The sequence below is a fragment of the Cavia porcellus genome, unplaced genomic scaffold, assembly GCF_034190915.1.
Source record: "Cavia porcellus strain 051 isolate PalLab524CR breed Dunkin Hartley unplaced genomic scaffold, mCavPor4.1 scaffold_3, whole genome shotgun sequence".
In the NCBI taxonomy this organism is placed as follows: Eukaryota; Metazoa; Chordata; class Mammalia; order Rodentia; family Caviidae; genus Cavia; species Cavia porcellus.
Window position 1 is genome coordinate 67,712,811 of NW_026947486.1, and position 26,044 is coordinate 67,738,854.

At 42.3% G+C, this 26,044-nt stretch overlaps 2 protein-coding genes across 5 annotated transcripts in view; one reads left to right on the top strand and one right to left on the bottom strand.

The window, feature by feature from the left end:
• The window catches only part of Atg4a (autophagy related 4A cysteine peptidase), a 107,730-nt gene that overhangs the window by 56,987 nt on the left and 24,699 nt on the right, over nt 1-26,044 (top strand). The gene's annotated exons all lie outside the window — the stretch shown is intronic.
• Col4a6 (collagen type IV alpha 6 chain) overlaps nt 680-26,044 on the bottom strand; it is a 381,091-nt gene continuing 355,726 nt past the window's right edge. For all 3 annotated transcript variants that reach the window (XM_013150206.3, XM_013150205.3, XM_063246264.1), the window contains 20 exons: nt 25,483-25,704; nt 24,941-25,102; nt 23,161-23,331; nt 22,250-22,393; nt 19,050-19,175; nt 18,406-18,587; nt 16,933-16,996; nt 16,223-16,297; nt 15,772-15,879; nt 15,568-15,675; nt 14,181-14,252; nt 13,780-13,905; nt 9,882-9,998; nt 9,406-9,567; nt 9,112-9,210; nt 7,475-7,621; nt 6,661-6,777; nt 5,429-5,620; nt 4,486-4,772; nt 680-2,290 (listed from right to left, as the gene is read on the bottom strand). In XM_013150206.3, coding sequence (XP_013005660.1) covers nt 2,030-2,290; nt 4,486-4,772; nt 5,429-5,620; nt 6,661-6,777; nt 7,475-7,621; nt 9,112-9,210; nt 9,406-9,567; nt 9,882-9,998; nt 13,780-13,905; nt 14,181-14,252; nt 15,568-15,675; nt 15,772-15,879; nt 16,223-16,297; nt 16,933-16,996; nt 18,406-18,587; nt 19,050-19,175; nt 22,250-22,393; nt 23,161-23,331; nt 24,941-25,102; nt 25,483-25,704 — 2,942 coding nt within the window. In that variant the 3' untranslated portion in view covers nt 680-2,029. The remainder of the gene's footprint in view (nt 2,291-4,485; nt 4,773-5,428; nt 5,621-6,660; nt 6,778-7,474; nt 7,622-9,111; nt 9,211-9,405; nt 9,568-9,881; nt 9,999-13,779; nt 13,906-14,180; nt 14,253-15,567; nt 15,676-15,771; nt 15,880-16,222; nt 16,298-16,932; nt 16,997-18,405; nt 18,588-19,049; nt 19,176-22,249; nt 22,394-23,160; nt 23,332-24,940; nt 25,103-25,482; nt 25,705-26,044) is intronic.

The following is a 26,044-nucleotide window of genomic DNA, read 5'->3' on the forward strand; positions in this document are numbered from 1 at the left end:
AACTTTCCTAATCACTTTTCTGTGAGGATACTGAAGTCTCTGCAGTATCTTTCTATTTTCCTTTCTTTACCTTCTTAACTTTCTGTGTTTCACTCCCACCCTTAACATATTCCCACCAGGAGGCCAGCATCTGGGGTTTGCAAACTAACACCAACCAATTCAATTGTTTCCCTCGGCTGAATATTTTCCTTTTTTCCCAGTAGGTGATTTATTCCAGAGGTTCAAAATTCAAAAGATCCAAAATGGCATTCAGTGAAATATCTCCTTTGCACAGATCAGTTCCTGTCCCTGAAAGTTCCCAGTGTTATTAATTTCTTGTTTATCTTTCCAGATGATGTATTTTATGCATATATTCACATACTTAAGTATATACATAGATATGAAAATATATGTACATACACACTCATATATCTTAGATTTGATTTTAATGACTTTAATATTTCTCTAGTTTTAATTTATTCATAAATGATGCTGAGGCCACATAGGTCTGGAAATTCATTTCTTGAACTCTAGAATGTGATGGGTATATAAACAATTGTAGGCTTATCTTGAAGCACGTTGTAGGGTTGCTTACTGTTTGACTTTACTTTCTAGTTTTTTCTTGCCTTAATATTTAATTATAGAGTTTAGTGAGAGTGCATGTTAGAAAAGTTTTCAGCAACAAACATTGAGTCAAATGTTCATATTTTATTCATTTTATTTGGTATGTACAAAGTTGACACCATGCTTATTACTCAGGAAGTGAAGTTTACAGTAGTTCAGCTTATACTGATTGTGCTTCATGTGTGTTTGTACAGTTTACATAATACTTAAAGAAGCAGAATTACCTGGAAGGAATTGCCTCATGTCAACATAGCTAAAAGTGTCTTGTGAAACTGGTGATTTGAGAAAATGGCTGAAACAAATCCTGCAAACAGAATCCATTTTATAACCAACTCAGGCTTGCTACTGATGGTTGATGAGAGAAGTGTGCTAAATTTTATGAGTTTTTGAAAGCATATTAAAATAGTTTAAAAGGACACCTGTGAAAAAGCAGTTGGATGACTATTTCAATGGAAAGCCTCAGCCTCAGAATACAAAAAACCAACACACCACTTCATTTTACCACATGGAATACATCTGGATGGTATTTAGAATAAACAGACTTCTGAGAAATTGAGCTAAAGTAAATGAGGTTTACCTTTTTATTCTTTGAGTCAAAATCAAAACTCACACTTCCTTACTCATCTACTCCTCTACCCATGACCCACAAGAAAGGGCTGTCATTCCCCTTTCCTTTTATGACCCGGGCCACATTTATTGTGTTTTCTGTTCTCCTGTGGTTCAAGCAAAGTCTTCTGGCTCAGAAGACTGAGCCAATGAGGAGGAAGTGATTTGTCTAAGACCATATGAAATTAAGGGGCTATTGGCCATCAAGCCTTCCTAAGCAATGAGGGACCCAGTCTTGCACACTTTGGAAGGAGGTATGGCTCACCCTAGGCTACTGGCTGGCATTTTCTTCCAGTTCTGTTGCCCTCCTAGACACAGTGGGCCTCTTGAAATAGTGAGGACTTGCACTTTGCACACTTGAGCCATCTGTGAATGTTCAGATAGGTAACTTTTTTAAAATGTAGAAACACTGGCTTCTGGCTTAAGCCAAATAATATGTGGTAACTTCTAGACATAGCAAAATGACTTTAATAGTCCTAGCTATTATGAAGAGATTTCTGATCAAGATAGTGAGGCACCTAGCAGTCTTAAAAAAGTGGCGGTCCAGCAAATCTGAGGTACCATGAATAGACATGCAAACACCCAAATGGAACAGTAGTACCAGGTTGATGACATTGGGACAATAGCTCTCACAGGGTGGGATCATCTAATGGCCTGAGGGTTGAGGTGACCAGTGTCCAGCAGTCCAGCCCAAATGAAACTCCAATGTATAACTTGACAGATAGCCAAAAAAGCTTGGGCCTTCTTCCAACTGTTGAGACTTGAGGGGGGACCATTGTGAGGGGTGGGGAAGACAAAGGGCAAAGTGGTAGGTGCCACCTTACAGGTTTTTCATACACACCTGGCAGCGGCTAACCCGGGTATGGAGCTGCCCAGCTTTCAATGTTTCCGACACAGATTCCTCCCTAAACTGCTGCCTCTCCTCCACGGTGGTCAGCCAGAAGCTGTACTTGTTGGCAAAGTAGTGGCAGCTGCCTCGGGCACCACTGCACTCGATGAAAGGAGTGGCCCGGAAATCCTCAAGGCAGGAGCCTGGGGAAACCAAGGACTGGCCTCCACCCTCGGCCCCAGTGGCAGTGTGCTGAAACAGATGGAAAGGAGGTTGGGTGTGAGTTGAGCCAGCTGAGGCCTGGCACAGGGAGGTCATGAGTGTTCTGTGGCTACAGGCGGACTGTTGCTCCATTTCTCAGCCCTTGTCCTTTGGCTCATCCTGTGCCTTTGGCTAGCCAGTGTGGCAAAAATTGTGTTTTAGGGGAACCGCTCACCATCCTCCCTCATAGCAGCCTTCAGGGCCAGGAACATACCTTCCCCGCTCCTTTGTTCTCTCCTCAGCTGTCATGCCAGTGGCTACATTTCCACCTATGTTTCCCAAACTGCTGCTTCACTATTGAGTTTGAAGGTGTGTTATATATCCCTCCCCCAATTTTCAGGGATGAATAAATGTGAGAACAGGGGGATTAAGGCAAATTCTTAAATGCAGTTCTCTAAGCCCTTTGTCTACTGTGCCCTGTACTCTAAGCAGGAAAAGCTTGAACAATATTGTACACATTCATCCAGCCATGGACCCTCCCTTAGCAGCATGTCTATCAATAGCTTTTGCCTGCTTGTCTCTGTTGAGACTACTTATATTTTCCGTCTGTGCAATACCTTTTAGCATGACATACAGTGTTTGTTACCTGCTGAATGAAAGAAGGCTGTGTATTTGGCCTAAATCTCTCAACCTTCATTGCAGAGAGCCCCCTCACCATTCACTTTTCAGGGTCACTTATGAACTGGCAGTCTCCAGTCACTGTACTCATAGACAGCAGTCCTCATTTGCCCTAGCCTTCACCTCAGCTAGGTTATTTGGACCACAGGGTAGGGAAGAGGCTTAATGCACACCTGTATCAGCAAATGGACAAAGAATATATGCCCAGGTAGGATTCCTTACTTTGCAGAACTCTGAGACAGTGAGAGTTTTCAAGTAACCATTCAAGTGACCCTTCCTTATAACAGAAGCATCAAAGTTTTCCTCATTTTGACCCCCAGAATAGAAAACTATAAAACACATGACATAACTTCTTGCTTTACTAAACGGCAGACACTGTATTGTGGACTGCAGATGACTCAAGATTGTCATGGCAAATATCAGGTTTTGTGGAGGACAGTTTTGCAAGGGCCCTGTACCAACGCATGCAGCTTGCAAAACTGGCCATCTTCAAATCATTTTTTCTCTCTATTCTCTTTTTTAGTTAGCCTACCCATTGCCTCAAAATACCTTTTAGGTAATCTAAATTCTCACCCTTTCTGATTTTCAGGAAATATAATCTTGTTTGTTAGAATTATGTACAAAGTAAGACTAAAAAGATTCTGAATAAGAGCTAAACTCTCCCATGAACAGAGCACATAAAATTTAGTAATACAGCCTTTGTATGATTTCTTGCGGTTGGGGCCCTTTTCTCCTTTTTTGCTGGCCTGGCTGGTAGGTGGGACAGAATGATAGGTGAAGTAACAGTACATTGGAATAAACTGCCCATTGTGCAAACACAGAGCATAACAAGGAAGCACCCTACCCCACATAGGTACACCAATGTGAGGGAGCCTATGGCTTACAAACTGTTTAAAGATACTCCCTCACTTTCTTGCCGCAGTGATTCAGCAGGATGCTTTGGTTGAACTGGCCACTTTAGTGGCTGCCACGTTGGGTTTCCTGGGAGTTGTCCTGGCTCTAAAACCTGACTTCTTATCTGATGAATGATATTCACTGAATACCAAGTGAGTGACTCAATGCCTCCTTGAGCTCAGAGACGTTTTCTTTATTAGCAACAAACAGAATGTCTTGCCACAAGTGTGGAAAAGCAGCACAAGTTTCAGCAAGGAGAATAAACATAGTATGTCATAATCTGGGCATTTCAGGAAAAGTGGCAGTAACTGGAAAGGCATGGAAAAGTGTGTATAGCATGAAGTGCCAAGCTCAACCTGACCAGTGTGTCCTGGCCCTGAGTGGGGACAGTCTGTCCCTTATTGTCCCCTCAGATTATAGTTAATAGATGATAGGATCTTGTTCTATGATCATAAATTCTCTTACCTTGGAACATTGGGTGCAAAATCCTGTCTTCCCCTCATACCCAGAACTACCTGTCCTTGATGCAGAACTAGATTCTTTGATCTTTAGCAAAGCCCTAGCTAAACATTTCCCTTCCTTTTCAACTGTGCCTGGAGTCTGGGAGCAAGTCAGAGGTGCTCTCCCACAACCCTGGTCATCTGTTTCTGTACAGTGGGAGTGCAGATCCTTACCATGAGGAATGAGTACCCAATCCAGAGGCTTCGCCAGCCCAGAGGGCACTGTGGTATGGTGATATCCTGGCTGTGTACAGCAATGGCTTGCGATGGCGCCTCACACACGGAGCAGCGGCTGATGTACTGGGGAATCTGGGTCTGGCTGACAGGCATCATGGGAATGGGGGCAGTAGTGGAAAGCCAATAGGACTTATCATTGCGTCGGGCATAGTGGCACACTTCATTGATGTTGCAGTAAATGAAAGGCATGGTGCTGAAGTGGGGCAAGCAGGAACCAGCAAACCCTGGTGGAAGGAGAAGGTGGACAAGAACAAGTTGGGTCCAGCTGAGGGGGAGAACTACCAGGACTGGACTTGCTGGTGGTTTGGATATACATCCAGATGCTTGACCATACCAGGGTAGCTCTCCTTTAGTCTTCTGACACTATCCATATGAGGAAGTCTGTACATCAAATCCTACCATAAATGCTTTGATAATGATGAGAATCTTTATACACTCAGTCACTCTCTAATTAATATGCTTTGTAAAACTAGCACTAAATAGACTGAGGCTGCCTACAAGAATTATCACACCTTCACATAATGCAATTAATTTTTGGGAATCATCATAGGCCTGAAGTTCGTGATATTATTGTCACTACTAATTACTAATCCTTGAACATTTTAAACTGGGTAACTCACATACCGCATACTAGTGTACTAGAATTAGCTGTGTTCATTAAGGAGGAAATAGAAGCTCAGAAAGGTTGAATGACTTGCCTATGGTACATGTCTAGTAAGTGGTGGCACCACCATTTGAACCTCGATCTGCCTGATTCCAGAACTGGTAGTTAGAACCCTGTACACAATAGTGGACCCAGAAGGCTGGGAGAAGGGAGGTAGTTATATATTGGTCTTATGGGGGCAGGTGGCGAGGGCTGGGTGTCAGGACCAGTTCTTACCCAGGTCTTGGTTGTGGGCTTTCTCCTGGCCCTCCACGAACAGCAGGCTGTAACCTACCCACAGCTGGTTCATCCCGATGGGGCATAGAGGCACCTGTTCTGACTGGCTGTGCTTCACCAATGTGTAGCCCACTCTCACACTGTGTCCAGGCCTCCCAGGGCTCCCAGAGGGGCCCGACTTCCCTGGTGCTCCTGAGAGGGAGACAGCATAAAACTGTGCAGGGCACATGGTATGCATGTGTTACCTTACATGACCCTTATGATGACCCTGGCCCAATCTATATACAAGAAGACTGAGGTACAGCTAGTAATTGATAGAATTAGAATTCCAATTTAGATGTAGACAACTATAGAGTTCTCACTTTTAAAAGTGCATTATTAGGTTTCCCTTTCCTTCCTGGTCACCTATCTTTAGACTCTGTATGAGTGGGAATGATGGGATGTGGTAGGATCATGCTAAGGCTCTGACATGAAGACTCTTATAGGAGATAACTGCTGGATTGGAGCAGAGCTAAGAGCATTTGGATGAAATTCTCTTCTCTTTGGCCCATGGCATATGTGGCCAATGGCTTGCAACAATCTCCCATGAAGCCTTGGAACTGTATTCTCCTGAGGACAACTGATAGCTATCCTTGGTATAAAATGAAAGGTTACCAAGAGAGGTATGGACAGATAGACTTATCTCAGACATTGTTATCCCTTGAACCACCCTTTCCCATCCATGTTAGAATCTCTAGGTGAAACAGGGAGAGGTGCAGGGCAGGAGGCCATGCTATAGTGTAGTCATGGCTCTTAAGAGCTGGAGGAGGGCCCATAAAAAGATTTGGAACAGTCCTTTGTTTTCTAGATGTTGGGCTTCCCTTCACAGGCTCAGAGGAGTAACTGGATGGCAGCCAAGTTTTTGAGATTCCTTGGAGTGTTAAGCTCTACTTCCATGTTAACTGAGTTTCACATTTGAGTTTCTGACTCATTTCCAATCCTTAACCCCTCAAAGAAGCCCTCTGCCCCTATGGTGACATCACCAGTTTGAATGTCCACCTTGTATGCTTTGATACTGTGATTTGAGCAACTATTTTCAAGATGATAATATGTAATCTATTAACAGGTGATTTCTTACTGTTATGTTTTTTTTTGTAGTTCTGTATTACGTGTACCCTTACACCACTTTGTTTTGTTTTGTGTTTTTCTCTTTTTCCTCTTAAATAAATAAATAAATAAAAACATCACCAAACCTTCAAATCCTGGGGGACCTTGAAGTCCAGGAAGACCAGGATCGCCAAGAGCCCCAGGTGGGCCTGGAAGCCCACTGAGACCATCCTTGCCAGGGATCCCAGGTAAACCTTTGGAACCTGCAGGAGATAAAGGTCACAACAGGGTAGGGGCAATTCGATGTAGAGGGTTCAGAAGCACCCTTTTTGGAAAAAAGATGTCCAAGATTCACCAGGAGAGAGAACACTGACTGTTGAACTGGTGTGCACACTACAGGAGAGTAAAAGCCTGTCTGGGATAGTCCCAAGTTCCCAGGAACATCTGTGCCCTGGCATGGTACTCCCCACTTGACCTTTCTGAGCTTCTCACACAACCACTTTTTCCCTGGGAGTGATGTGGGGTAATGCCAGCATCTCACTCAAAAATGAAGTTACTAAGTCCCTGAGAAACTGCTAACTTACTCTAGTTGAAGCAAAGCAGGACCCTGGATGCCAGGTTTCCTGTCAACTAGCCCCTAACTTTCTCCACAGACTATTGCTGCCCTTTACCTGCCACCACACTGTCTCAATATCTAAGAAGCACTTTAGAGAACAAGCTTGCTGGAGGAGTGGCCATGCTCTGGTAATACATTCTCCAAAGCCAGACACAACCACTGCCTTTTTGGCTGTACCAGCCCTCTCTTCCCTGGTCAGAAACACATGAGCCTTGTGAAGAAGCAGAGGAAATGCTGGAGGAAGGTGCTCCCTTGGAACTGGTGTTCCTAGCCAGTTACTTCTGCCTCTTAATAAGGCCATTTTGGTTTCCTAAGAAGTCTTCTTTTTCTGATGCCATCCTTACCTTGTGGGCCAACAGGGCCTTGTGGCCCGGGGTCTCCTGAAAGACCTGGAATGCCATTGATGCCTGGTAGACCCAAGGGTCCAGGAGGAACGTGGATAGCTTCCACAACTGGTGTTTTCCCAGGAGCACCTTGAAGGCCTGGAGAGCCTGTGGGCCATGGAGGAAATGGCTGAGGACAATAGAGGAGGAGGGCAGGATGGAGCCTAAGGAGTCTTCCTTTCTGTTTTGTAACTATTAGCTTTCTGCACTCTTTGCAGTCTTCACGAGATAGCTCCAGGATGATTGTCACTACACTCTACACAGTACTCTCATTGCCAATTAGCTTCCAGTGGCTTGGTAGCTCATGGGCAGGGACTGAGTCATATTCAACTCCTTTGGACCCAGTACAGAACCTGACAGGTGGCAGGCAATTAAGCATTTGTTACACTTGTTCTGACTCAAGAGGGAGCCATTGCCTTACACACCATGCTTGTTAGAACACAGTACCAAAGAGACTTGGGGTGTGTCTAACTCACATGTTCAGTTAGTATCATAGCCTATGAGGCTGACCCAAGGTAGCTACCTTGATGATAATTTGTTTGCCAAGTCATTGAACAAGTATTTTTTGGGTGCTTACTATGTAACAGGGTCCTAGGAGATCTCGGAATAGAGTAGTTAGTAAGATACATCTTTATAAAGATGCTTATGGTCTACTGACAAATGCCATTATTCTTTGGGAAACTTGTGAGAAGAGATATGAAGGAAACAAATAATGCAGTGACCAAAGGAAGGAGCATAGACATTTTAGAAAGCACTCAGTGGCCTTTCATAAGCAGCGACAGTTAAGCTAAAATCATTGAAATATAGCTAGTCATTTGAAGAGAAGAGGGGTAAGGACATTTCAAGAAGTAAAACTAACATATGCAAAGGCTCTTTGGTAGGTCAACAATTGTGATTATTAGAAAATTGAAGGGGTTCAGTGCAGCTGAAAGACAGCAGTAAGAGAGGACTGGTATGAATATGCAAAGGGGGCCATCACTTATGGCTTTATGGGCCACAGTTTATATCTATGCCATAGTAGCGAATTATGATTTATGTTCTTATTAATCACTATAGAAAAATGATGATTGGATGTGTATATGTGTGTGTGGCGTCATTCATGTGAAACTGTAGTGGCTTGGACCTTGATATAGCAATGGAGGTGATGTGAAGACAGCAGATGCAGGTGTATTTATAAGATAGATGCTCCAGGGCTTTCTAATGAACTAGATGTGTTGAGCAGGGGATGGGGATGGTAAAAAAATAGAGAGAAGGGCTCTTCATTTGTGTTTTGAGCAAGTGACTGATTGGTTATCTGTGAGTAAACTCTGCCCACCAGCTATTTCTCTGTAGAGAAAGAGAAAAATAATACAGAGGAAATGTGTGGCAGGATCCATAGTGGCAAAGCAGCAGTGACACTGAGTCTTGGTGGTTAAGAGCTTCCTTTTATATACATGTGGAAAAACTACCTCCTGGGGTGAGGGGCTTTTTTTTTTTTAGCTGTTTCAGGCTTCTGGGCTTTGTTGGCATAACGAGCAGTGACTTTTAAAAAAATCTTATCCCCAGTCCTTACTTCTCCTTCCATTTCAGGCTCAGACCAGCACATATTTCCAACTCACCTCGTGGCCCTGCCTTCCCCTTCATCCCTGGTAATCCTGGGTCTCCAGGTGGCCCAACTTTCCCTGGAGTTCCCATGAAGCCAGCCTCACCTTTCATGCCTGGTAAAGTCCAAAAGAAAGCAAGTCAGGCTTTGTTATGATGATAGTGGTGGTGAAGGTAGTGATGGTAGAGAGGAGATGAGGTAGCAGGAGGCAGGGAAGAGCGCCATCAGCTGACCTCTCTTCACATGGCTATGGGAGGGCCATTTCTGACTGGAGTTGGGAAGGGCCTAGTGGTGAACCAAGCAGCCATACCTTTTAGTCCTAGCTCTCCAGGGAGGCCAGAAAAACCTGGGATTCCTTGGTCTCCTTTTGGCCCTTGAAGGCCAGGAATTCCGGGGAATCCGGGGTCTCCAGGGTCGCCTTGATCTGAGGATGGCCCAGGGGGCCCTGGGGACCCTTGCTTGCCTGGGCGGCCTAGGGATAAGACAGGCAGAGATAAGAGGCAAGTGAGCAGAAAGTAGCAGCTACTGAAGGCCTACAGACTGCTGGGAAGCCAAAGCTCACTCCTAAGACAGAGAATATTTCTTTGACATTTGTGAACTCCTGGTGTGGAGACCTTCCCAAATCCTTACAGCAAAATGCTAACAGTTCTAGTTCCCTGTATTGTGGCTGGGTAGGGTGGGGGAGAGTGAGAACAAATAGGCCCATACACGTCTAGCAACTGTATATAGGATCTTCCTTCCAATTAAATGGGTTCACCAGTCCTCTTTGGGACTTCCTGTCTTTACCTCGTTCTCCATCTAGGCCTTGTTGCCCAGGCTGACCAGGCTGTCCCGCTATGATTGAGGGCAAGGAGATGCCTTGGGCACCGGGGGGGCCAGCAGGGCCTTGGAGACCTGGGAAACCTGCAAAGAATAAATAAAAGGGGCCTGGTGGGCTCTGCATGCCCAGCAGAGGCTCACAGTCTTTCAGAAAAATTGGAAACAGATAGAAGCCAGGCTAGCGATCACCAGCAGAGGGCTCTTCTTTCATACTTTCTTCTCATTAAGGGCACAAAAGAACTGAGAAGGGCTCAAATGCCCCCTTTCCAACTGTGTAGAGCAGCAGAAAGTCCTAGCTCCCCAATTTTGCTGGAAATAGAGATGTTTTAGGCCCATTTCCTCCAAATTGAAAATAAAAGAAGGCATGACTAAACAGCTGGAATATAAATTTTCCATGTTCTTAGGACTACTATTGTCCTGGTGAAACCACATTTCATATATTAGCTGGTTATATCTGATGCTGCACAAAAGTAATGGATACAGGTAGGTTTAAGGGCCTGGCCAAGTCAGAATGGAAATGGCAAGAGCTCTGGGTCTTTCTGTGTCTTCTAGGTTTTAGAGGTCTCACCTAGGGCTTCTAGGCAAACTGTAAAGCAATCTTTCATAGAAAATCCATATTACCCAAATGGTTGATTAATTGCCTACAGAACAAATTTCCTTGTATTAAATATCTTCCAAACTTTTTGGCCAAAGAGAATGTCCATTTATTAGAGTGGATACAGAACAATTGTTTGCTAAACATTTAACACTCTTTTAAATGTTTTCTGTTTGTACAGCAAATTCTACTATACATTCAAAACAAAATTTTCATAAGATAGCTAAGATGATTATACTACTAATTCTATTAGTTCTTGGAACAGAACAATTAATACTCATATGATTAGATCAATTTTGCATGTCTGTATCTGATCATCTAAGCAACTCTTTTGAAGATAACTATGCAAAATAACAACCATTGTTAAATTCCTATCATCTTATTTTGAAAGTTTATGTTGTTATTGTTTTGAGTTTTGTGTTGTTGTTTGTCTCTTTTGCTTCTTTTTTTAAAATTTTATTTAAAAGGAAAAAGAGATTCTTTTTTTCTTATCTATGTTTTTTATTGTTGGTGGTTTTTTTCCTTTTTAAAATAAAAGAAAAAAAACAAAATTTTCATCCTATTACAAAATAATTAATATTCATGTTATATACACAGATGGTAATCCTGATAATAAAACACCCTGAAGCTCTGTATATAAACATAGACGTTCATATTATACATGAGGTTAAGAAATGCATGCATTACTTCAGCATATCCTAGAAAATATTCAAATGATGAGAATTTGATCCAAACAGGTTGATGAACTGTTCTGGTGGATGAGAATATTTTTCTGGTGACAAAATAAAAAAATTAATACTGACTTTCTCATCTTGTATCCATTTAATGTAAACTTGTAAAGAAAGATGGTAGATTGGCTAATTCAAGTGTTTAAAACAGATCTTTTATTATTAATTGAATCTAAAGACAAAAAGTTTAAAATTTTAAGTCTAGGAAAGCACAAAATTATAAGAAGAAAAACTAGTGATAGAGTTACATGGTACTATTTGGTTGTGCCTCGGTGTCTTTGAAGTTATTTTTCTTTTTCATGGAGTCAAAGATCCAAAAAGATGTATTCCTTTTTCCTTAAAATACAGCTTTATGCATGCATATATGTATGCATTGTATATATATGTATATATATGTATTGTATAAACATACAATATAGTATGGCAAAGCAGAGAATATAGGAGTTCCTACACTAGTTTTTGAAGTCACCTCCATTATTGAACTGTTTCTTGATTTTATAATTATAATAGTATATCATCAAATCTGAAACAAAGGCAGTACTGATCTCAAGCAGTGCAAACTATCATATATTTAAGAGTAAAACACTTCCAATGGGTACATATAAATGCTAAATGTCCTATTTTTCCAACTCAACCCAGGGACAAAGTCTTAAACTAAACATACAAATGTAGACTAAATATTTAGTACAAACATGAAAACATTAGTGTAATGGAAAATTATTTAACAAAAGGTATTATGAAGACAGTGAATGCTCCATGAAATTTTCTTCAGGGTAAAGCTTTGTTTTGCATTGACTTTCACTTATTAGGGCATGGACAAGTGCCTGTGGGGGAATGATACATGCTGTATACGTTTTAAGTAAAATTATTTTAATTAGTTATTGAGAGAATGCCACAGAAAATCTATGAATGATACGTAAAGATAATGCAAGCATGATGACACACCTCATTTAAGTAAAAAAGATGGCATGACCTTTGACTTTCTTGAGCAAGACCCCTTTCATCTTTCTAAGTGTCATCTTTCATCTTTCTAAGACTCCTGAATTTTGTGGTCATCATCCCCTTCATTTTTATCATAGTCTAACCATGAATATTTGTATCCATAAATAATATATTGGTTGTTTTTGTTTATTTTTAACATTTATCAGTTAAATAATACCAAGTGTCATGCCTTTTTTTGCTCAACATTATGTTCCAGAAATGTATCCATCTTGATATGTGCTGTTTATTATATGTGCAATTGATTTTATTGCTTCAGTGAAAAGAATTGAATAATTAAATGACCAGGTATTCGCAGTCAATAACAACAAAGGGAATGTCCTGTGTCTATCTGACTCCCTCTTCTCTGCCATGTGAAAGAAACCTAATCTTTCTGCAGGCTGGGGCCCTGCTCTGAGTCCTCTGGAGTAGTTGCTGGCTTTTAGGGAAAAAATTGATCCAGACCAAAGGGAAGAGTAAACAGAAGCACCAGATGTATCAATTTGAAATGCAGCAGCAAATGAGTAAATGTGTGAATAAATGAACATGACACAAACATAAAGAAAATGTGAGAAGACCCAAGGCCCTAGAGATAAGAGGAACAGAATATTTTGCAAATACAATTTACCCGGGTTAAATGCAATGATATAATGGCCAGCATTTCTTGAGTGCCTACTTTGTGCAACATTGAGCTAAGTGCTTTTATATACATTACCTCATCCATTGAGTCTTCACAAATCCTGTGAACTAGGTTCTGTTATTACATCATTTTATAGAAAATTAAAATGTGAGTTCATTTGGAATTGGGGATAAGTAACTTTATTGTTCAAGGTCATATAGGTAGTGGGAAGTAAGCTGGAATTTGAACTCTGCTGGTCTGACTTCAGCGCTCTTATTCTTAGCCAGGCTGCCACACTGAATTCACTTCCTGGTTTACAGAGTGGAACAATTGTGGGTCCTCAGGACATTTCTGAAGAAAGTTGAAGAATGAGAATTCCTTCTTGATTTTTGAGAGGAGGGAAAACAGAGGTATGGAAAAAGACTTCAGGCAATGTAATGAGTCAGGGGCTGAGATTAGGGAGGTATCTGCTTTCTCTTAAAGCCAATGAATCCCAGTTGAGTGTGTGCGGCAGTCCTGTCCTCAGGAAACATTTATTTTCATCATCTTGGGCTTTTTCCAGCAACCATAATATCTTCCCAGGACCCTGGGAGCACTATCCATACTGGACACTGAGGAAATTCTGGCCAGCTTCTTAAGTCGATAAGCCCTGTCCCTTAGGACTGTTAAACGCAGGCTCTGACCAAGCAAGTAAGAAAGGCCGCGCAGTTAGTAGAGGGATCTGGAGGCTACAGGGGACTTGGCATCCTGCTTCCTGACATTCTTTCACTGGAAAGTCATGGACATAGCCTATTGTCTCTTTCTCAGCAGCTAATCTCTGTTGGATTCTGAGATTCCCAGAGATGTGGAGGCATGTCATGAGCCACATAGCCTTAATGAACAACAAACCAGGCTCCTCAACAAGAGCTCATTCAGCTTCTCCAAGGCTGACTTGGGCTCACTTACCTCGGCCACCTTTTTGTCCTTTTGGACCTGATTTCCCTGGAGCACCAGTGACAGTTCCTGGTAATCCCTTTTCCCCTTTGAGACCAGGAAGGCCTGCAGGCCCAGGCACACCTGTGATACTGGCTCCTAGGAGACACAGAGGGAGGAGACCGAGTTCAGCAAGGGTGAGGCCCTCATCCTTAGCTCTCTTGTCTGTGGCTATAAGAATAGCTCATTCTTGTAGGAAGACAAATTCTACCCTCTTTCCACCTCCTATCAAGGGACTTCAAATTGAAGGCTTGTGAGGAGATCTATGACTGCAAGAATATGGGGTACACCAGAGTCAAGAACTCATGACCAGTCTTTGACAGGTGTCTGAAAAAGCTGTTGGTCTTCTCCTTTCCCTTAAGGGTCTTCCTTACCTGGAGTGCCACGGGTACCCTTGGTTCCTGGAAGTCCATTCAGTCCATGTAAACCAGGAGGTCCAGAAAATCCTGAGGGTGAAAAAAAACAATCAAAAATAGCCCTATCCCGGAGGTTTAGCTCAGCGGCATAAACACCTGCCTTGCAAGCAGGCGGTCATGAGTTCGATCCCTGGTACCGATAAAAATGAAAAAGACAAAAAAAAATAACCCTATCAACTCTGAATCATGAAGTTATCCCACATAGGCACTGCAAGATTCTTATTTTATAGACCTGGTCTTCCTTGAAGCATTATTTAATACCCTGTGGGTAAATAGCACACCTGTATCTTATACCCAGCACCCTAAATTCTTATGATTCTTACTAGAGATCAATATGGCTGTAAGAGTGGGATGGAAACTAATTATCTTCAAGAAGAACTCAGAGTGGCAATGCCATGACCTTGAGTTTCCAGCTCTCAGAAAATGGTTCTAGAAACTTGCTGCCCAGTCTCTAAGTCAAGGAAAGGCAACATATTGCCAGGCAATAACCTTCTGTTAAGAGCTGAATTTAGTTTGAGTATGTCCTCCAAGTGTTTATGTCATGGAAGTTTAGTTTCCAGTACAGTGATGTTAAGAGGTGGTGAGAACTTTAAGAGGTGAAGCTTAGTAGAAATAGATTGGGTTATGGGAGACACTGTCCTCAGAGGGGATTAAGTTAGGTCTCTTAAGACCCTGAGTTCTTGCAAGACAGATTTGTTATAAATATTTTTGTTCTTTTCTTTTAAGATAGGGTCTCATCATGCAATCCAGGCTGGCCTTGAGCTTGCTTAAGTAGCTCTGGATGGCCTCAAATTCATAGCAATCTTCCTACCTGGGCCTCCCAAGTGCTGGGATTACTGGTGTAAGCCACTATAGCTGGCTAAGACTGCTTTATTAAAAAAAAAAAAAGCAAAATTAGCCCCTTTCTTCTCTCTGGCTTCTTGTCTTGTCATATGGTCTCTTTCTTGCACATATTCTGCTACAATGGCATCCTCCATGAGGACATAGCTGAGAAGCCTTCATCAGAGACTAAGCCATGCTTTATAGACTCAACCTCCAAAACCATGAGCTAAATTTGAATCTTTTATTTGTAAAAATCCAGCTTCAGATATTTTGTTATAGTAACGGAAAACTAATACACCCTTCTTTGTTACTCTTTTCTCCATGGATCCTGCATTCTTTTCTTTTTTCATTCATGCTTATCAACATTCCTTCCTTTTAATTCTCCTTTCCAATTATTCTTCATGTAACCCAGTCATTGATGCCCTTGGGCATAGCTTAACCCTGCTGTGCTCTAAGATAAAGGAGGTGCTGTTCTTTATTTAGGAAATACATTTCTGTACTTTCTGTTCTCAAATGCACCTACCTTTAGGTCCGATTAACCCAGAGGGTCCCAGGGGCCCAAGGGACCCTGAATGACCAGAGGAACCTGGAAATCCTGGGTCTCCACTGATACCTGTAGTCCCTGGAAGTCCTAAATGTGAATTTCAAGGCAGGTGTTCAGAATAGGGTATGACTTGAAGTTAATCCTAAATTTTTTTCAGAATAAAATTATCATGTGGCATGGTACCTGGGGAGCCAGGAAGGCCAACATCTCCAGAAATACCATCTTTACCATCTTCACCTTTGTTTCCTGGAAAACCAATATCACCAACTGGTCCATCTTTTCCTTTCACACCTGTAAATCAAGAAGAATGCTGAGTGGTCAGACCACAATTTTGGAAGTATGTTCATCCATGGGAATGAATAAGGAGGGAGTTGAAATCCTTTCGAATTGCTGAGGGAGCCTGATGTAAAGAAGCAGCTCTGAAATGACATTTGGAATATATCACCTAATGGATAAGTAAGTAGACTTGTCCTGATATATTCCATAAGTGGGGGCTATGGGTTTAAATGTTTGAGAAATACATTTTTCTGCACTGGTGACGTGATAGCACTTGGAATTGGCTTCCAAAATGTCATGTAATACTCAATTTTGAAGAGTCTATGAGGCAAATGAGATAAAAGTATAGTAGCCTTACCTTTAATACCTGGTTCACCAGGTTGTCCCTTGGGTCCACGGCTACCAGAAATTTCAAGTGTGTGGCCCTGATCTCCTGGTGATAATAAGACATTGTTTAAATGATTGGGTGAAGCTGTAGTTCATTTTTTGCCAAAAAGATATTTTAATCACTTTTTTTTCCAGATTCAGTATACATAGCAGAGCTCCTTGACAGAAGTATCCATTGGGTAATCTAGGAACTGGAATACTACCAGAGTAGTGATATGACATTCTGTTACATGCAGCACATGTCCACTGTGAAACACATCACTGAGCTATGAACAAGCAATGTGGTAGCTGAGGCCTGAAACATCACCAGAATCTAACAGTGATGCCAAAAAGGATGGGAAGTTTTTCTGTCTGGTGAACTGAATTCATCAAGGGAAGATACTATATGGAGTTGAGGTTTTCTTCTTTTGAGTATGGAAAGCATATGTGTTAAATCACTACAATAAAGAAAAGCCTTTTTCTTGGCTCTGTGAAAGCCCTGGAGAGATCTTGATAGGTATCCTTTTTTACTGCTTCTTATTTGAGGAACAAGGACTGTGGAAGGGATTAGCCAAAAGGAAATGTAAACCAATTCATTTCCCTCTAAACATAGACAGCCCTGGACCTGCTGTAAATCCACCTTGCTCTAAAAACAAAAACAAAAACAAAAAAGCACAAATTAAAGGACAAAACCCTCCTTACCTTTTGAGCCTGGGAGACCAGATGCTCCTGGGAGTCCAGGAACCCCAGCGAGACCCTGTGAACCCTTCAAAGCAATATGGGAATCAACATTTTTGCCCAGAGCTCCCCACCATCTTACTTCTTCTTCATTTCTCAAGCCTAAGAGATGTCTATCACACACTCCATATCAGGGTAAACTGTATAGGGGTATAGGTGAGGTACATTCTGCAAATGCGAAGGTAATGAGCCAGAGGCGAAAGTGTGCTTAGGGTTTACACTGGAAGAATTCTATTCTTGTCTTATCATTCACCCTTGTCTTGTCATTCACAACTTTCCATTGTCCATAATCATTGAAACCTTAGCAAATCAAAGTTTTGCTGCTCTAACAAGTCTCTTAAAAAATAAAGAGCATGACAGGTTAGGTATTCAATGTGTTCCTCAGGCAGCTACCACCGTGCTTACCAAAGCCCTAGAGCCACTACACATAAATGTGGCTTCACCATGCAGGGCTAGTCCTCTGGTGCAGGTTCTACAAATAACATGAGTCTTTTGGCTACCAGGTAATAGCTGCAAGTATGTATGTGTTGAAATTTGAATGTAGACAAAAGTTACCATTTTTACAGGAAAAAGTGTCTTTGCTAGCTAATGTCCAGCATACTGTCTGACTCTGGAAAGTGTCAGCTGCTGTCATCACAGTTCTTCCAGCATAGTTTTGATTCATTTGTATATGTTGCCAATAAAGACACATCCATTTGGCAGGAGGCTGAGTACTGGGTTGCGTCACTGTGCTCACTCAACTACTACCTAGGGCACCTACCTCTCCCCTATTCTGCCTGCTTTTTTGCCTGGCTTCATGTGGCTTGTTTCCACAGTTACTCCTAACTATGAACCTCTGGTTATGCTGAGGCCTCTCAGAGAATTCCTTCTCACTTTGTTTCCATTATTCTAATATGGTATGTGGGTAGTCAGACCATTCAGTTTAAAACTATTTATATTGCATTTGCTTCAGGTATGTGTATGTATGAACGGAATTTTTATGATACATTTAGTTCAATGTGAGATGCTGGCAGTGGGGTGCAGACAGAAAAACATGTAATGTAGTTCTCGTTCTTAAACCCTAGAAATCTCATCAAGGAAGTCAGATCCCACGAGAACCAACTACATCAAATAAGCAATGATAAGTGAAAGATGCCAGCACAGTGGGAGCTGAGAGACTTTCTGAGGAGATGTTTCCTGAGCTGGTTTCTAAAGGCAGCCAAGTATTGACAAATGCAGAGGAGGGAGGAAGCCTGTCATGTTGGGGAGATAATGTGAATAAAGGCAATGAAAAAGGAGCGTTTAGGAAAGGGTAGACTTGCCAGGATCAAGGAGTGGGCTGTGTTTGATATTCTGGGAAAAGGGGCTAGGATGAGAAAGGTGGCCCTGGGAGGCATATCGTCCTGCTCTAGAGGAGGCCCTTCTCGGGAGAAGGGACAAGGATCTGGGCACACTCACATGTTCTCCTGGCATTCCTGGAAAACCTGTAATTCCTGAGGAGCCCTTCAGGCCAGGTGAGCCCAGAAGTCCCATAGAGCCAGGGGGACCTGGCATCCCATTAAGCCCTTTGATGGTGCTGGGCAAGCCAGGAGCTCCAGGCAGGCCTGGTGACCCTGGACGGCCAGCCTCTCCTTTGTCACCTGGGAAAAAAACAAAAAGATTTGGCAAAAAACCCCACGTAAGAGAAAATCTGCTTGTCCAGGTATAGGCGGTCTGAGTCACAGGCTAAATATAAGCCAGGGAGTGGAACAAATTAGACTGTGGGAGCAGGGAGGTACCTTCTGTCCTATGGGTCACTTTCAACCTTATGTATCATCCCTGCTCCAGCACTGGGAAAACAGTTTAGTGCTCTAACTCCACTATATGGCATGGTTTTCTAAAGATGCCTCAGACTGCAGTTCAAAACCTCAATTTAATTGTAACAATGGCAAATGGCAGTCTCAAAGTCCAGGGACCTGTCATTCCAGGGAACACAGCCTCCTTTGATGCTATGCTGCCACTCACACTGCTGCTCTATGGAACCTTTTCTCAGGAAGGAAGTGAAGTATGGTGGTTATTCTTTCTTGAGCATTTCACCTGACCACTCCCTGCCTCATCATCACCTTTGGGCCCAGGAAATCCATCCAATCCAGCTGATCCCTGAGAGCCTTTGTCTCCTTTGAACCATAGACTCAGCATTGGAGGTCTTGGACTGGGTTCTCCAACTGGGCCTGGATCACCTCTGTCTCCTGCAAGAATGGAGAACAGGAACTCAATGTGTGTGTGACAGAGAGAGAGAGAGAGAGAGAGAGAGAGAGAGAGAGAGAGAGAGAGAAAGAGACAGAGAAACAGAGAGAAAGAGAGAGACAGACAGACAAAGAGAGAAACAGAGAGAGAGAGAGAGAGAGAGAGAGAGAGAGAGAGAGAGAGAGAGAGAAAATTAGACACAGAGACAAACACAGGCTGAGTTTCATAGTGTTTCTTCCCATCCCATCATCCTCTCATTCTGGGCCCTTCCATTTGTTCCCTACCCCATCCCCCCAACTTTGCATTTCTGTGTATACATTCTGTTCAAACCCAAAGTCCACTTGTAACTTTAGCTCCTACCCAAAACCCTCCTCTAAGGGTTATCTGGGAATGTACAGACAAAGCTTATATTATTTTTGGATATATGACCCCCAGAGACTGTGTTAAAGGTTTGATTCTTAGCCCATGGTACATTGGGAGGTCATGAAGCCTTTGAGAGTTTGGGCTTAGTGGGAGAAAGTTAGTTCACAGTGTGTTCACAGTTAGTTCAAAGTGTGTTCTTAAAGGGGATTATGGGATTCTGGTCTCTTTTTATTCTCTCCTTTTTCCTTCCTGAGCACCATGAGATAATAAGCAGCTTCCTCTACCATACGCTCCCTGCCATGATGCATCACCTTGCTATAGGCCTAAAGGCAATAAGTTCAACCAACAGTGGACTGAAACATCTGAAATTTTAAGACAAAATAAAACTTCCCTCCTTATAAGTTGGTTATCTCAGATTTTGTCATAGTAATAAAAAGCTAACATAGAGAATTAGTACAGAAAATGAGGCTGTTACTGAGACAATGTGGAAAAAAGCTCTTCTAATTGGCTTATGGGAAGAATTTGGAAAAATGTTAAGAAGTGGGCTAGGAAAAATCTATAATGCTAAAAGTTAAGCCTAACAGACAATTCTGATAGGGGTTCAGAAGCCCAAAATGCTGAAATAAATGTAGACAGTAAAGGTTATGCTGGTGAGATTTAAAACAAGAATGATTATTCTATTAAGAATTGAACTAGAGGCCTTCCTTATATCATGGTAAAAAATGGTTGCATTGTGTCTATACCCTGATACTTTGCGAGAAGCCAAGCTTAAAAGTGACAGAGTGCTTTAACTGGCAGTGGAAATTTTGGCCAACAAAGTGCTCACATAATGGCATGGATATTACTGACTGCTACTAGCCAAATTTACTGTGAGACTCAGAAACAAAGAAGAGCAGAGCAGAATAATTAGGAAATTTTTCATTTTGGTCAGAAAAGGAGAGAATTTAAAGGTACTGTCAAGAAAGGTGCAGTTCTTAAAGAGAATAGTGCCATTAAAAAGAAGCTGATTGCTTCACATTGAGACAACAGGAAAGATGCCTTGAAGGGATATCAGGAACTGATAAGACCCCATCCATCCCTTACCACAGACTCAAAGGTATAAAATTATAAACTTGATTTCAAAGAGTTTTCTTTATGAGAGACATTTCAAGAGAGCCCACAGGTGTGCTGCATGTACGGGGGCAGCCTAGGAAATTGTTTCCATGTTTAGCTGTCCCAGCACTCAGAAGCTGCTGAAACTGTAATTAGAACTGGCCCAGGTACAGCTCACTCTGGTGGCAGACCTTGATATTGCTTATATGATGCTGGTTTTGCAGGTATGCAGGATGTATGAGTTATAGGGTCATGGAGGCTTCCAACAACATTCAAAGGAATGTCTGGGAGGCCAGGCAGCCTCAGGGTGATATATGGAAGCTGTGAGTGTGAAACTGAACCTTCAATGGAGTTCCCACAAAGTTAGAGATGCCAGGAATGTGAAATGTCTGCTGAGGAAAGCTGCAGACAGTGAATAAAGCTAGCTCAACCCAGCCCATTTGGTCTGCAGCCAATAAGTCCATAGGAATGGGGTTGCCCAAGCCTTTGGGAGCTCATCTTCTATCACAAGGTGCCCACAATACTTGGACATGGTGCTGCATGATTTAATGTTTTCCCTGCAAGGTTTTCATCTTGGCTTGTTCAGATCTTCCCTTTGTATCCATTAGTCTTTCTTTTTGAATTTGACATTTACATTGTGCCATTGTATCTCAGAAATATGTAGCTTGTTCTCTCATTTTTACAGAGGCTGACGGATGAGTTTCTTTTTTGTGTCTTAGAGAAGACTTTGGATTTGGACTTTTGTGCAGTGCTGGCAGAGTTAATTCTTCAAAGCCTTTTATGGCTGAGTACATACATTTTGCATTGTGAGATTGACATGAGGCTTGTGGAACAGATTATCATGGTTTAAATAAATCCATGTACTGAAAAAAACTTGATTCTCTGCCCCTGGAACACTGGGAGGGGCAGAGGCTTTGAGTTGAGGCCTAGTGGGACAAAGTTAGGCCAGTGGGAGCATGCCCATGAGGGGAATTGAAGGACTCTTCTTTTTCCTCTCTTTTTTGCTTCTTATTTGCCATAAGGTGAGTAGCTTACTCCATCATGCATTTTCTGCTGTTATATGCTACTAAAAGTACAAAGGCAATAGGGCCAAGTGACCTCTAAAACCATGAACCAAAATAAATCTTTCCTCTCTTTAAGCTGACTTTCTTAGGTATTTGTTATCGAAATGAAAAAGTGATTAACATAGGCTCTAGCATGCCGTGTTCTTTCTTTCTTTCTTTCTTTCTTTCTTTCTTTCTTTCTTTCTTTCTTTCTCTCTTTCTTTCTTTCTTTCTCTTTCTCTTTCTTTCTCTCTCTCTTTCTTTCTTTCTTTCTTTGATACAAGGTCTTGCTATGCAATTTAGGTTGGCCTTGAACTCACTATGTACCCTACGGTGGCCTCAGACTCATAGCAATCCTTTTGCCTCAGTCTCCCAAGTGCTGGGATTACAGGCATGTACCACCACACTAATATGCAGCGTTAACTCATAATAATTCATCTTTTTGTTTCAAATGACTTAATTCAATAATCTCACTTCTTATTGTTTAACATAGGGTTGTTAAAACCACAGTAACAAATCAACAAGCAAATGTACAAGAAAGCAATGGTGACATTCCAGAATTCACTTCTTCCACTCACCCTTTTCACCAGCACTTCCAGCTGGTCCAGAGGTTCCCACTTTTCCAGCTAGCCCAAGAATTCCCTTTAATCCAATTGCACCAGGAAAACCAGGGAGACCTTGTAATCCTGGAAAACCTATTAGTCCAATGGACCCCTTGTCACCTGTTAAAAAATTAAATTATATAATTTCCATTATTTTTTGTGTTTACACTTAAGGAAATAAATCGAAGCTTAGAGAGGTAGAATTACTTGTCCAGTGTCACACAACTTAGATGTTTCAGAGAAGGGATTCAAACTGAGGTTTCTCTAATTCCAAAGTCTCAGTCACTACCAAGTCCTTTGTCATCACACATTATATTACTTCTCTTAACATAGATGTGGCATTAAGCAACACAAAGGAAAGAAGCAGGCATCTCTCTTATGATTTATTAAGAGTTGATATGTGGCACAGAAAAACGAAAAACAAAACAAAACAAAAATCAAAACCTAGGACTAGGAAGCAGGGAGATGGAGCTGTAGCTTAACTTTGTTGCTAACTGGTTGTGCGACCTTAAGCCAGTCACTTTCCCTTGCTTAAAACACAGATGCAACATGCCCAAACCACTGGTGACTCTCAGAGCAATCATAGCAAGTGAGAAATAACAGACTTCATGGCAAATGTTATACATATGAGCAAGTTCAATGTAACTGTTATTGCATGGGCTTTTCTGGCCATGGTGTTCCCCCTAACAAGCAGGGTAGTTAACAAACCTTTAGTGGGAATCTTCTTTTAGTACTAGCCCTGCCCAACTGTCTTGCCACATAGTGCTTTGGCTGTGGCCCATTTTCAGGCAAAGAGAAGGGGCTGAGCTGGGTAGCTGATATACTCCTTTTTGGATATACTTCATGGGTATGGCCACTTCACTAGCCTTCCTGATCACTTCACTTACCCTTTGGACCTGGAGGGCCTGGAAACCCAGTAACCCCTGGCAAGCCTGGACTCCCCAGGAAGCCAGTTAGCCCAAGGGATCCAGGAAGGCCTTTCATCCCAGGTAGACCTCTTTTTCTAGTTGACCCAGGGAGGCCTTTCTCGCCTTTCTGTCCTTTTTTTCCAGGATATCCTAAATTAGCACAGGAGAGAATGGAGGACAGCTGTTAAATGACGTTTTAGCAATATCTGTATGACTGCCTATTTCCATAAGATCAGGTTGGTTGACTTGCTGCGTTTTGTAAATGACCTTTTAGCCATTAATAACATATACAATATGCTAGTAGACAGAATTCTTAATTGGCTGAAACATTAGCACCTACCAACCAGAGTGCCATGCCAAATGGCTATTACTTCCAGCATAGCACAGTAGTTGGAAGTAAAAGAAACTTCTTCATGATCATAAATAACCTCTCTTTATCAATGTGATTCATACTTTAGCTTCTAAATAGATCTCTTGGAAGCCAGGGTGGCAACCGGGCTCCAGTTTTCTGTACTTCCACTCTGAATCACACCACAATGCCTGTTTCCTGGGCCAATCAGTGAAGTAGAGGTTAAAGCTGAGCTGTTGTCTCAGCCTCCCAGGGAGCCTTGAATATGTGGCTGCCCTTTTAATCCTTCAAGCAAGCAGTTAAGTCAGCCAGTTCCTTGGCATTAAGTTTGAAAGACCTCCTAGTGCCAAATACTGTAGAAACTCACAAGGCCTATTTTATCTCCTAAGTATTCTGAGCTGTCTTTTAATCACACTTTAAGTTGGTCAATAGGATTAACCTCCTGAGCTGCTGCCAAAGTGGAATGTTCAGGTACAAAGCAAGGGAATTAAAAAACCAAAGGATTAAATCAATGAGGACAGAAGTATTGGGGCCCCCAAGGACCTAAATGAATGACTGACTTAGCTTTATATGGAATGAAAAGCATCAAGTAGCTGTGAGCCCCAGGATTCCAATGAGAGGCTGTGACAGGGGACTCCACAACAAGGGAAGCCAAATTCAATGGGAGCCAACTCCACAGCATGAGCTCAGGGATCCCTGGCCTCTAAGTAAGACCATGTTATAGTATATAATCAGATAATTCCCTCATGTGGTTTTGGTCTATGAGCTTCTGTGCTGTAGTTTTGCACCTAGGCAGTGTAAGTGAAGACTCCAGAAACAAAAGTACAAAGGTAATAAAGAGGATAATAATGGCTATGTAAATAACTCAACTTTAATTCCTGGCTCAAGAGTAAGGGTGGTAGTAGAGTAACTGAGGCAGAGTGAGAAGAGTAGAGCAAGAAAAAAAAGGCAGGCTGCAACTAGGGATGTTTTGTTTCATTTCTTAGTGAAGCCACTTTCTGGCCATCAGTCTTCAGAGACATAGTCATTCAAGAGGCAGGATCTGGGGTGATCACATTCTGCTCAAGCTTCTTTGCAAGTCAAAGTGGATTGACTCCCCAAGGCCCCAGAGAAGGCAATGGAGATGGGCTAAACCTACCTCAACAAGAGGGCAGTTTCTCTATTAGGGAATGCAGGAAGTAGGCCAAAGTATGAAAAGGTTGCATGAGGCCATGGGGGAGGGGTGGAAGTGATATGTTGTCATATTTTGGAAGCTAAACTGCAGCAATTTGTTCTGGTTCGCACTGCCAGGGTAACTTAGGAAAATCAAATCTCATTCTAAATTTTGACCATGTCTCACTTCTGCTATTGTCCCTCAGTATGCCTAGGCCCACACCTGTGAAACTGGGCTTTTTCCTTCAGTGGACTTACCTGAAATGCCTGGAAGGCCTGGTGCTCCTAGGAGCCCCGATTTGCCTTTGATGCCGTGCAGACCACTAGACCCTGGGGGGCCTGGCTGTCCTACTTGTCCTGGTGTTCCAGGGATGCCCTGATCACCCTTTGGGCCTAGCAAGCCAGGTTGCCCGTGTAAACCTAATAAAAGGGAGGAGTCAGATGAACACATCCTGGCTCAACAGCAGGAACCGGGTTACCAAACGAACTTCCAGCAGAAAAGTTTTGCCTAGGATTCATCTCAGGTTCCACTCTCTTCTCAGCTCCAGCCTTGTTGCTATTCCCAGAAGTAAGCCAAAGGCTTTGAAAGAAATTTGACCGTTAATTTTTGTCAACAAGACAGCAAAATATAGTTAGGACATTTAGAAAAATTTCCCCCAAGAAAGTTGGAACAAAATGATATTTTATTTTAATTCCCCAATTAATCAATTATCCCAGATTCATGCAAGTAATTCATTCATGTATACCAGTTACTATAAAGCTTTCTGTTGATTGTTAAATATGTGAATCAAAAGAATCACCCTTGGGTCCTGGAGGGCCAGAGTCTCCAGGAACTCCTCTGTCCCCTGGCAATCCCTGGAGGCCTTGAGCCCCTGAAGCACCATTTTCAGCAGCAAGGATGTCACCAGGGGCTCCTTTGGAACCTGGTAAACCTGGACTGCCAGCCTTTCCAGCCAAACCGTCTTTTCCAGCAAGCCCAGGAAATCCTGGCAAGCCTTTCTCCCCACGTGGTCCAGAAAACCCTAAAAAATGTAAAGAGGCAAAAATAAAAGGGCATGGATATTTAGAAGCAATTTGTCTAGAGATCTGAGACAGAGTTTTCTAACATGTTAAATATGGTCAGGTTTCTCTGGTACTTGGAGGACTTGTGCAGATTCAGGTACTAACAAATGACTTGGAGAACATTCTATTTTCATGAGATTAGCCATGGGCAATACTCAACCTGCTCCCGAACTCAACAGGTATTGAGAAGCACAGGTTACACTTGACACCTTTTGGCAAAAGCTCAGTCTCTTCTGGAGTTGTCTAATTCTGCTGTCACACTTCCCACTTCTAAAGTGGGGTGAGGTGTGGGGGTAAACT